The 12,872-nt window shown below is 43.8% G+C and overlaps 1 protein-coding gene across 5 annotated transcripts in view; it reads left to right on the top strand.

The window, feature by feature from the left end:
- barx2 (BARX homeobox 2) overlaps positions 1-12,872 on the top strand; it is a 94,662-nt gene that overhangs the window by 57,194 nt on the left and 24,596 nt on the right. For 3 of the 5 annotated variants that reach the window (XM_038779743.1, XM_038779741.1, XM_038779740.1), the window contains exon 3: positions 9,596-9,675. In XM_038779743.1, the coding sequence (XP_038635671.1) occupies positions 9,596-9,675 (80 nt within the window). Of the gene's footprint in view, positions 1-9,590; positions 9,676-12,872 lie in introns of all 5 variants that reach the window. The other 2 variants (XM_038779742.1, XM_038779739.1) reach the window with 1 other exon arrangement.

The following is a 12,872-nucleotide window of genomic DNA, read 5'->3' as shown; positions in this document are numbered from 1 at the left end:
AAGCAAAAATACAAACCCTTTTTTATTGGCCTGGGCCGCCTACGGATGTAAGCACTGGATAACAGTAAATTACTGCGGATGCTGGAATCTGAAACAAAAGATAAAATGCTGGAAAATCGCAGCAGGTCTGGCAGCATCTGTAGGGAGAGAAAAGAGCTAATGTTTTGAGTCCGATGACTCTTTGTCAAAGCTAACAGACAGAGAAAGTGGGAAATATTTATCCTGTGGAGTGAAAATGAAAGATGAGTCATAGCCACACAAACCCAGGGAAACAGGGTGCTAATGGCCACAGATACCAAGGGGAAAGAGTGCTAATGGCAGTCCCCAGAGAGAACAAAAGATGTGAAAGGTCAAATAGCAGAGAAACTAACATCAGAGGATGAACTATAGATGTGGGGGGAGGGGAAGGGGGAAGCAAAGAGGAGAAGTGTTAAGGAAAGGTGGATAAGACTGGGGGAGGGATTAAATATATATTAAGAAAGAAAATATATTAAGAAAGAAACCTTTCTCTGTCTGTTAGCTTGGACAAAAGAGTCAAGGGACTCGAAACGTTAGCTCTTTTCTCTCCCTACAGATGCTGCCAGACCTGCAGAGATTTCCCAGCATTTTCTCTTCCGCCTATGGATGTAATGGAATTTTGCCGTACATGTCACACATGTCAGTAAATAGGGAAACCTCAAGGGTAATCAAACCAGCACCTTCAATACCCATTCCAGTATTTAGGGAACCTTCTGTAAGGGTCCTAATTGATTGCGCGGAACCCCTGCCGAAAACAAAATGTGGGAATCAATCTTTGTTGACCATAATGGATGTGTCTATTAGATTTCCGGAGCCTATTCCATTAAAAAACATTATAGCTAAGAGGATTGTTGAGGAGGTAACCAAATTGTTTACGAGATATGGGCCGGGATTCTCCCTTCTCCCTAAGTCCCCATGCCGGCGGGAAAACCGGCGACAACGACTCCGGAATAAACCGGACCCCAAGGTGAGGAATTCTCACCTGTCTCGGGGGCTAGGTGGATGCTGGAGGAGTTGGCGCTGCTCCAGCCGGCGCCAAAGGGACGGCGCGAGTTTGCGGATGCGCCGAAGAGCTGGCGTGGTTCTGAGCATGCGCAGACCAGCCGGCATATTTTGGCTCATGCACGGGGGTTTCTCCTCTTCGCACTGGCCATGGCGGAGCCCTACAGGGGCCGGCGTGGAAGGAAGAAGTGGCCCCACGACAAAGGCCCACCCGCAGATTGGTGGGCCCCAATTGCGGGCCAGGCCACCGTGGGGCAGTCACAAAGCCAGGCTCATATCCTACTCCTCGTTTGCAAGACTGCGTGCAAAAGGTGGGATAAGTGAATTTTTTTTAACCAAACTTAACTTACTTAAAGGATATTAGCAAGTACCATTATCAGGCAAAGCGAAGGAAGTTTTGGCTTTTGTGATGCCAAATTGTCTGTATCGGTTTAAATTCGTGATATCTGGAATGACAAAAGCGCCAGCAACATTCCAAAGATTAACCAATCAGGTAATTTCTGGACTAAACAATTGTGCAGTGTACATTGCCGATTTGGTGGTGTTCAGTTAAACGTGGAAAGAGTATTTGGAACATTTAAAGAAATCATTTGATCGACTACAGGAAGTTGGCTTGGTGGTAAATTTGGCTAAAAGTGAATTTGGGAAAGGTCAAGTCACTTTCTTAGGCCATACAATTGGACACCATCAGATGGCCTCGCGGAATGTGAAAACGAAAGCTTTCGGCAATTTTCCAATACCATCAACAAAGAAAGGAGATCTGAGATTTCTGGGCATGACTGGTTTCTAGCGGAACTTGGTGCCAAATTTTAGCAGTGCGGTTGCTCCACTAATTGAACCTCTGAAAAAACACAGGAAATTTCAGTAGACTTCGGAATGTCAGGAGGCATTCAACAATATGAAAACTGCTAATTACCATACCAGTATTGGTGACACCTAATTATGCCAAGCAATTTAAAGTGGCAATTGATGCAAGTGATGTGGGCATTGGTGCTGGTCTGTTGCAGGAAGATCGTGAAAGACTCGAAAAGCTTGTTGATAATTTTTCTCTGAAACTAAATATTAATCAAAGGAAATATTCGACCATTGAAATGGAGGAAATAAGTTTGCTATTGGTGTTACAATATTTTGACATTTATGTTGCTAACAATTCACCGGAGACAATTGTACATACAGACCATAATCCATTAATGTTTATGGAGAACTGTAAGAGTTGAAATGTAAAACTGTTCAGACGGAGTTTATTGCTACAACCATTTAACTTAAAAATTGTACATGTCGCAGGACGAGACTACGTGAAGAAAAAGACTGAAATAGACTATATTCATGTTTACGTTTGCATGTTTAAGTATAATATGATATGTATCTTATAGAGTATTGTGTTTAGTAATGAGAAATGTTTAAAGTTAAAAGGTGTTGGAAAAATTAAGCTTTCTTTTTTGGTGCACTTCTTTAAGGGGTAGGTGTGATGAATGTATGAATTTCAGATATATTGTAATACAGGTACTTGGTGCAGTAAGGGTTAAAAGCCTGCGTTAGTGTGTGTGTAACTGCTGCAGTCATGTTTTTAAAAATCCTGGTTTGAAAGATTTTGGGAGCTAGGGGTACAATGAGGTCATTCTAAGAGGTTGGGCTCATTGAATGTTGTTTGGATTAAGGGGATTCCCTGTGGAGTTAATTAGATTTCAGCTTGGTAAAATAATATAGTTACTGGGAGGACAGTATATAGGGCAGCATGGTAGCACAAGTGGATAGCACTGTGGCTTCACAGCGCCGCTGGGTAGAGTCTGTGTGGAGTCTGCATGTTCTCCCTGTGTCTGCGTTGGTTTCCTCTGGGTGCTCCGGTTTCCTCCCACAGTCCAATGACGTGCAGGTTAGGTCGATTGGTCATGATAAATTGCCCTTAGTGACCAAGGCGGTTAGGAGGGGTTATTGGGTTACGGGGATAAGGTGGAAGTGAGGGCTTAGGTTGGTCGGTGCAGACTTGATGGGCCGAATGGCCTCCTTCTGCACTGTATGTTCTATGTTCTATGGGAGGAGCCAAGATCTGAAGCATTTTTCAGAAAAGCAGCGTTAGGTGAGTCTTAAATGGAGCTGTGAGCAGAAGTCAAGCATCTTGCTATCACTGCACTTCAGTAAAAGGTATGTTTGTAGATACATTAGCCATTTATTTCCAGGCAGTTCAGAAGAGCATGACGAGAAGGTGAGCTGGGACAAGCTGAAGAAGCTTCTGAAGAACTATAACCAGAGATTCTGCATGGTTCTGACAGGGCTCAGGTCTTTTCCTTAAAAAGTACCGAAAGATCTCTCTTTCTCAACGTAGAGTATCCAGACATCTCCGTAAAGCAAGTATTCCTGAGGGCTAACCGTATTTAACAGTGGATTGAGAGCTGAGATTTATTTTTGTTGTGTTAGTGGGAATAGAGATAGCAGGTAAGGGGAATACCAGTGTTTAAAGGGGTAGTTGTAAGTTACCTTCTGGTGTGATGTTAAAGATATTTTAATACTGTGTTAGTAATAAAGTTTTTTAAAATATACCATAGTGCAGCTAAATCTGTGGTTAAACTGGTGGTGTAGGAGGGAGGGTTTCAGATTTCTGGACCACTGGGATCTCTTCCGGGGCAGATGTGACCTGTACCAGAAGGACGGGTTGGAACAAAACTGGAGGGGCACCAATATCCTGGCTGGGAGGTTTGCTAGGGTCAGTCGGGAGGATTCAAATTAGTATGGCAGGGTGTAGGTGAGAACCAGAGCACTAGCTTAGAAGGTGTAATAAATGAAGGGGAAATAGAGAACAAAAATAGGAGAACAACATAACCTGCTCAAACGTAGTGGTCTGAAGTGTATTTGTTTCAATGCCAGAAGTATGGTAGGCAGAAACACAGTTACCGGAAGGACAGAATTGGCAGCTGAACGTTGGAGGATATAGATACTTCAGGAGAGATAGACGGGGATGAAAAAGGGGTGGGGGAGTAGCATTACTGGTTAAGGAGACTATTATAGCCGTACTGTGGGAGGACACCTTGGAGGGCTCATACAATGAGGCAATCTCGGTAGAGCTCAGGAACAGGAATGGGGCAGTCACAATGTTGGGCATTTATTACAGGCTCCCCAACTGCCAGCGAGAGATAGAGGAGCAGACAGGTAGAGAGATTTTGGATAGGTGGAAAAGTAACAGGGTTTTTGTGGTAGGGGATTTTTATTTTCCCTATATTGACTGGGACTCACTTAGTACCAGGGGTTTGGATGGGACAGAGTTGGTAAGGTGTATCCAGGAAGCCTTGATGCAATATATGGATAGTCTAATTAGGGTAGGGGCTGTACTGGGTCTGGTGTTGGGGAATGAGCCTGACAGGTAGTTGAGATTTCAGTCGGGGAACATTTTGGGAGTAGTGACCACAATTCCGTAAGTTTTAGGGTACCTTTCGACAGGGATCAGTGTAACTCTCAGGTTAAGGTGCTAAACTGAGGAAGGGCAAATTACCATAACATTAGACAGGAATCGAAGAATTTGGATTGGTGCAGCTGTTGGATCGTAAATCAACATCGGACATGTGGGAGTCTTTCAAGCGACAGTTGTTTAGGATTCAGGAAAGTCACATTCCTGAGAGAACAAAGGATTAGTATGGGAAGTTTAGGGAGCCTTGGATAACGAAGGATATTTTAAACCTAGTCAAAAAGAAAAAGGAGACTTTTGTACAGTCTAGAAGGGAGAATTGAAACCCTTGAGGAGTATAAAGAAAATAGGAAGGTACTGAAGCGGAAAATTAGGAGGGCTTAGGAGGGGTCATGAAAAGTCCTTGGCAAGTAGGATTAAGGTGAATCCCAAAGCTTTTTATTTGTATGTAAAAAGCAAAAGGGTGGTCAGGGAAAGAATTGGACCACTTAAGGACAATGGGGGAATCTATGTGTTGAACCAGAAGAAATGGGCGAGGTACTAAATGAGTACTTTGCACCAAAGAAAGGAACTTTGTGGAAGATAATTCTTGGGTCGGGTGTGTGGACAGTCTGAGTCATGTTAACATCGAAAAGGAGGAGGTAGATAAGTCTCCTGGGCCAGATGGGATTTACCCCAGAATACTGAGAGAAGCAAGGGAGGAAATTGCTGGGGCCTTGACTGACATCTTTGTATACTCATTGGCTACAGGTAAGATCCCAGAGGACTGGAGAATAGCTAATGTGGTACCGCTGTTTAAGAAAGATAGCAGGGGTATTCTGGAAACTAATGCTGGTGAGCCTCACATCGGTAGTAGATAAATTATTGGAGAGATTTCTCAGGGATAGGATTTATACCCATTTGCAAACAAATGGTCTCATTAGTGATCGACAGCATGGTTTTGTGAAGGGGAAGCCGTGCTTCACTAACTTGATCATGTTTTTTGAGGAGGTGACAAAGATGATTGATGAGGGGTGGACAGAGGATGTTGTTTACATGGACTTCAGTAAAGCCTTGGCAAGGTGCGTCATGGCAGAATTGTACAAAAGGTGAGATCACACAGGATCAGAGGTGAGGTAGTAAGATGGATACAGAATTGGCTCGGTCACAGAAGGCAAAGGGCAGCAGTAGAAGGGTGTTTTTCTGAATGGAAGGTTGTGACTAGTGGTGTTCCACAGGGATCTGTGCTGGGACCTCTGTTGTTTGTAGTGTACATAAGCGATTTGGAAGAAAATGTAGCAGGTCTGATTAGCAAGTTCGCAGATGACACCAAGGTTGGTGGAGTGGCAGATAGTGGTGAGGATTGTCAGATGATACAACAGGACACGGATAGGTTGGAGATTTGGGCAGAGAAATGGCAAATGGAGGTCAATCTGGGCAAATGTGAGGTAATGCATTTTGGTAGGTCTAACATAGAGGGGAAATATACCGTAAATGGCAAAACTCTTAGGAATATCAAAAGTCAGAGAGAACTGGGCGTGCAGGTCCACAAATCTTTGAATGTGGCAACACAAGTGGACAAAGTAGTCAAGAAAGCATATGGAATGCTTGCTTTCATTGGACGGGGCATCGGTTATAAAAACTGGCAAGTCATGCCACAGTTGTACAGAACCTTGGTAAGGCCGCTCTGGAATATTTCACACAATTCTGGTCACCACACTACCAAAAGGATGTGGAGGCTCTGGAGAGGGTGCAGAGGAGGCTTACTAGGATGCTGCCTCATCTGGTGGGCGTTAGCTCTGTGGAGGGGCTGAATAGACTCGGACTGTTTTCATTCCTCCCATAGCGTTAGCCAGGGTGCAACGCTAGGCACTTATATTAGCAGTTTCCTGGTATATTTTTCAGCATAGGCCGGGCACTAATTACCCCCTAATTGTTTACTCCAATTACCCACTCACTATGTACTCTAATTACCCTCTCACTGTGTATTCTAATTACCCCTTCACCATGTACACTAATTACCCTTCATTGTTCACTCCAATTACTCCCTCACCATGCATTCTGTGATGAAAGTAAAAAATTGGAATATTACATTACTCTAATTACCCCCTCACCAGGCACTCTAATGACCCCCTCACCGTGTACTCTAATTACCCCCTCATCATGTACTCAAATTACCCACTTGCTGTGTATGCTAATTACCCCTGCACCATGTATGCTAATTACCCCCAATTGTTTACTCCAATTACCCCCTCACCTTGTACTCTAATTATCCCCTCACTGTATTCTGTGATGAAAGTAAGAAATTGGTATATTACATTATATTTTATATCTGTTACAATAAGGTTATTAAATAACCTAGGTTAAGGTATCCGGACTCTGTCTGCTAAATCTGCAATTAAGAGGTCATAAAATGTGAGGTAATTATCTATTTTAACCACTACTTGTTTACAAAGAGATGGCTAATGGAACTTTGTTATGAATGTTGGAGGTTCCCTGAGCAGTAAATAATTTATAAGGAACTATACTTAGTCCTAGCTAAGCTGATGATAGAACATCATACTGTGATAAAGATGATGTAATTAATAGAAGGAGCCAGGTCTGTCTGTAGCTTTGTAGATTGATATGTGTTTTGCAGTCTTCTTGGAGATTTTAAGTCAAACTACAGTTTTGCCAAATGCTATCAGGTTGAGCAGGAACTTCTCAGGTTGCTCTTGAAAGGTTTTATATCCAGAAAGTCTCTACACAGATAAACAAGTAAACCTGTTTTATTAACTTTATTTATTAGTGTGTATAAAAACTGGCAAGTCATGCTGCAGTTGTATATAACTTTGGTTACGCCACACTTGGAACATAGCGCACAATTCTGGTTGTCACACTTCCTGAAGGATGTGGAGGCTTTGGAAAGGGTGCTGAGGAGGTTTACTTGGATTTCGCCTGGTCTGAAGGGTGTTAGCTATGCTGAGAGGCTGAATACCCTCGGACTGTTTTTATTAGAACAACAGAGGTTGAGGGGTGACCTGATAGAGGTCTACAAGATTATGAGGGGCATGGATAGAGTGGATGGGCAGGCAATCTTTCCCAAGGAGGAGGGGTCAGTCACAAGGGGACATAGGTTTAAGAGTAGTTTAGAGGAGATGTGCAAGGCAGGCTTTTTATACAGAGCGTGGTGGATGTCTGGAACGCGTTGTCAGGGGAGGTTGTGGAAGCGGAGACATTAATTGTGTTCAAAAGGCATCTTGACAAATACATGGATAGGATGGGTATAGAGGTGCACGGCACAACAAAGTGCTGAGGGTTTTGGCCAAGGTTGGTTTGACCGGTACAGGCCTAGAGGGCCGAAGGGCCTGTTCCTGTGCTGTATTTTACTATTCTTAGTGGCACTGGATGTGTATTGGAGAATATTTATAGTAAGGTGTATGTTTAAGTTTTAATTGCAAAGCTATTTCTTTGATGGTAATGTGGTTAATTCAATATTTCAATTAAAGTTTCTTTAAACATAAAAGATACCTATTGGTTAGTGTTACTACTCCTGAAGTGAAGCATCCTTTCCTCAGTTTTACAAATTAAAACAAATGTTTGGAGCGCTTGTCTGAGACCTATTCAAATCTTGGGGTCTAGTCTGGGTTCCTAACATTTCTAATTACCCCCTCACCATGTACTCTAATTACCCCCTCACCATGTACTCTAATTACCCCCTCACCTTGCACTCTAATTACACCCTCGCCACATTCTCTAATTACCTCTTCACCCTGAACTATAATTATTCACTTGACATGTACTCTAATTACACCCTCACCATTTACTCTAATTACCCCCTCACCATGTTCTCTAATTACCCTCTCATCATGTACTCTAATTACCACTCACTGTGTACTCTAATTACACTCTCAGTATGTTCTCTAATTGCCCATTCACCATGAACTCTAATTACTCCCTCACCATGTACTCTAATTACCCCATCATCATTTACTCTAATTATGTCTTCACCGTGTAATCTAATTATCATAGCACTGTAAACTATAATTACCCTCTCACCGTGTGCTCTAATTACTTCTTCACTGTGAATGCTAATTATTCCCTCATGGTGTGCTCAAATTACTTCTTCACTGTGTACTCTAATTACCCCCTCACCATGCATCTAATTATCCCCTCATTGTCTGTTCTAATTACCTCTTCACCATGTATTCTAATTATCCCCTCATCATGTACTCTAATTACCCCCTCACAATGTAATCTAATTACCCCCTCGCCATGTACACTAATTACCCTCTCACCGTGTACACTAATTACCCCCTTGCCATGTACACTAATTACCCTCTCACCGTGTACACTAATTACCCTCTCACCATGTACTCTAATTACCCCCTCGCCATGTACTCTAATTACCCCCTCGCCATGTAATCTAATTACCCCCTCGCCATGTACACTAATTACCCCCTTGCCATGTACTCTAATTACCCCCTCGCCATGTACACTAATTACCCTCTCACCATGTACTCTAATTACCCCCTCGCCATGTACTCTAATTACCCCCTCGCCATGTAATCTAATTACCCCCTCGCCATGTACACTAATTACCCCCTTGCCATGTACTCTAATTACCCCCTCGCCATGTACACTAATTACCCTCTCACCATGTACTCTAATTACCCCCTCGCCATGTACTCTAATTACCCCCTCGCCATGTAATCTAATTACCCCCTCGCCATGTACACTAATTACCCTCTCACCGTGTACACTAATTACCCCCTTGCCATGTACACTAATTACCCTCTCACCGTGTACACTAATTACCCCCTTGCCATGTACTCTAATTACCCCCTCGCCATGTACACTAATTACCCTCTCACCGTGTACACTAATTACCCTCTCACCATGTACTCTAATTACCCCCTCGCCATGTACTCTAATTACCCCCTCGCCATGTAATCTAATTACCCCCTCGCCATGTACACTAATTACCCCCTTGCCATGTACTCTAATTACCCCCTCGCCATGTACACTAATTACCCTCTCACCGTGTACACTAATTACCCTCTCACCATGTACTCTAATTACCCCCTCGCCATGTACTCTAATTACCCCCTCGCCATGTACACTTGTTACCCCCTCGCCATGTACACTTGTTACCCCCTCGCCATGTACACTTGTTACTCTCTCACCATGTACTTTGCTGTGTGTGTTTTCCCAGGTTAGATCTCGCACAGTCACTGGGATTAACTCAGCTTCAAGTGAAAACCTGGTATCAGAACCGAAGGATGAAATGGAAGAAATTGGTGAGTGCAGTTTGTGTGTCTGATGAAATTGGTGAGTGCAGTTTGTGTGTTTGATATGTCGGAGCAGAGTTTGCAATCCGCTTTTTGGTTCGTATATAACATATTGTTATAAACTTATTTAAATGTTTTGAACAACGGTGAGCGCCTATGGCAGTTAAAAAAATTATTTCATAGGATGTGGGCGTCGCTGGCTAGACCAGCATTTGTTGCCCATTCCTAATTGCCCTTGAGAAAGTGGTGGTGAGCTGCCTTCTTGAACCGCTACAGTCCATGTGGTGTAGGTACACCTACAGTGCTGTTAGGGAGGGAGTTCCAAGATTTTGACCAGGCAACAGTGAAGGAATGGTGATATATTTCCTAGTCAGGATGGCGAGTGGCTTAGAGGAGTACTTGCAAGCCGTGGTAGTCCCAGGCATCTGCTGCCCTTATCCTTCTAGCTGGTAGAGGCCATGGGTTTTGACGATGCTGTCGAAGGAGCATTGCTCCTGCAGTACACCTTGAAGATAGTGCATGGCTGCTACTGTGCTTCGGTGGTGGAGGAAATGAATGCTTGTGGATGGTGTTCCAGTCGAGCTTTATCACGAATGGTTTGAAGCTTCTTGAATGTTCTTGGAGCTGTACTAATCCAGGCAAGTGGAGAGTATTCCATCACACTCCTGCCATATGAATTCTAGGTGATGGACAGGTTTTGGGGAGTCAGGAGGTGAGTTTCATGCTGCAGGATTCGTAGCCTCTGACCTGCTTTTGTAGCCGCAGTATTTATATTTCTAGTCCAGTTCAGTTTCTAGTTAATGGTAACTCCCAGGATGTTGATATGAAATGAAAATCGCTTATTGTCACGAGTAGGCTTCAATGAAGTTACTGTGAAAAGCCCCTAGTCGCCACATTCCGGCGCCTGTCCGGGGAGGCTGGTACGGGATAGTGGGGGGGTTCAACAATGCTAATTTCATTGAATGTTAAGGGGAGGTGTTGTTGGATTTTCTCTGGTTTGAGAGATCACCGCTTCTATTTTTGGAGAGGTGCTGAAGTGGCAGGGATTTTGGGATGTGTTGGGGAGGTGGAGATTTATCAAGAGGGTGTATTTTAGACTAAGCTTGTTAAGCAGCTTTTGGCTTTCCCAGAGGGATGACCAGTGATAGAACATAGAACATAGAACATAGAACACTACAGCGCAGTACGGGCCCTTCGGCCCTCGATGTTGCGCCGACCCGTGAAACCATCTGAAGCCTATCTGACCTACACTATTCCATTTTCATCCATATGTCTATCCAGTGACCACTTAAATGCCCTTAAAGTTGGCGAGTCTACTACTGTTGCAGGTAGGGCGTTCCACACCCCTACTACTCGCTGAGTAAAGAAACTGCCTCTGATATCTGTCCTATATCTATCACCCCTCAATTTAAAGCTATGTCCCCTTGTGTTGGTCATCACCATCCGAGGAAAAAGACTCTCACTGTCCACCCTATCTAACCCTCTGACTATCTTATATGTCTCTATTAAGTCACCTCTCAGCCTTCTCCTCTCTAACGAAAACAACCTCAATTCCCTGAGCCTTTCCTCGTAAGACCTTCCCTCCATACCAGGCAACATCCTAGTAAATCTCCTCTGAATCCTTTCCAAAGCTTCCACATCCTTCCTATAATGTGGTGACCAGAACTGCACGCAGTACTCCAGGTGCGGCCGCACCAGAGTTATGTACAGCTGCAGCATGACCTTGTGGTTCCGAAACTCAATCCCCCTGCTTATAAAGGCTAGCACACCATATACCTTCTTAACAGCCCTATTAACCTGGGTGGCAACTTTCAGGGATTTATGTACCTGGATGCCGAGATCTCTCTGTTCATCTACACTACCAAGAATCTTGCCATTAGCCCAGTACTCTGCATTCCTGTTACTCCTTCCAAAGTGAACCACCTCACACTTTTCCACATTAAGCTCCATCTGCCACCTCTCAGCCCAGCTCTGCAGCTTATCTATGTCCCTCTGTATCCTATAACATCCTTCAGCACTATCCACAACTCCACCGACCTTCGTGTCATCTGCAAATTTACTAACCCATCCTTCTACACCCTCTTCCAGGTCATTTATAAAAATGACAAACAGCAGTGGCCCCAAAACAGATCCTTGCGGTACACCACTAGTAACTGAACTCCAGGATGAACATTTGCCATCAACCACCACCCTCTGTCTTCTTTCAGCTAGCCAATTACTGATCCAAACCGCTAAATCACCTTCAATTCCATACTTCCTTATTTTCTGCAATAGCCTACCGTGGGGAACCTTATCAAACGCCTTACTGAAATCCATATACACCACATCAACAGCTTTACCCTGATCCACCTGTTTGGTCACCTTCTCAAAAAACTCAATAAGGTTTGTGAGGCATGACCTACCCTTCACAAAACCGTGTTGACTATCGCTAATCAACTTGTTCTTTTCAAGATGATTATAAACCCTATCTCTTATAACCTTTTCCAACATTTTACCCACAACCGAAGTAAGGCTCACAGGTCTATAATTACCAGGGTTGTCTCTACTCCCCTTCTTGAACAAGGGGACAACATTTGCTAACCTCCAGTCTTCCGGCACTATTCCTGTCGACAAAGACGACATAAAGATCAAGGACAAAGGCTCTGCAATCTCCTCCCTGGCTTCCCAGAGAATCCTAGGATAAATCCCATCTGGCCCAGGGGACTTATCTATTTGACATTTTCCAAAATTGCTAACACCTCCTCCTTTTGAACCTCAATTCCATCTAGCCTGGTCGACTGAACCTGAGTGTTCTCCTCGACAACATTGTCTTTCTCCAGTGTAAACACTGACGAAAAATATCCATTTAACGCTTCCCCTATCTCCTCTGATTCCACACACAACTTTCCACTACTATCCTTGATTGGCCCTAATCTTACTCTAGTCATTCTTTTGTTCCTGATATACCTATAGAAAGCCTTAGGGTTTTCCTTGATCCTATCCGCCAACGACTTTTCGTGTCCTCTCCTCGCTGGTGGGTGGTCTCAGTTGATGCCGTGACTTGGTTCTTACAGGCAGCAGGATATTCCTCAATGTTATCGAATCCTAAAGCATCATTCATCAGGAGATGAAAGTTTGGTCTATTCTAGCAGTGACTCTGCAGTCAATCTGTATGAGATGGATGTGGGGTAATGTGCTTCAATGGGGAGTGGAGTCACCCCCTTCAT

This window comes from Scyliorhinus canicula, chromosome 19, assembly GCF_902713615.1.
Source record: "Scyliorhinus canicula chromosome 19, sScyCan1.1, whole genome shotgun sequence".
NCBI classification, from domain to species: Eukaryota; Metazoa; Chordata; class Chondrichthyes; order Carcharhiniformes; family Scyliorhinidae; genus Scyliorhinus; species Scyliorhinus canicula.
This window is presented reverse-complemented; position numbering and strand designations above follow the sequence as displayed.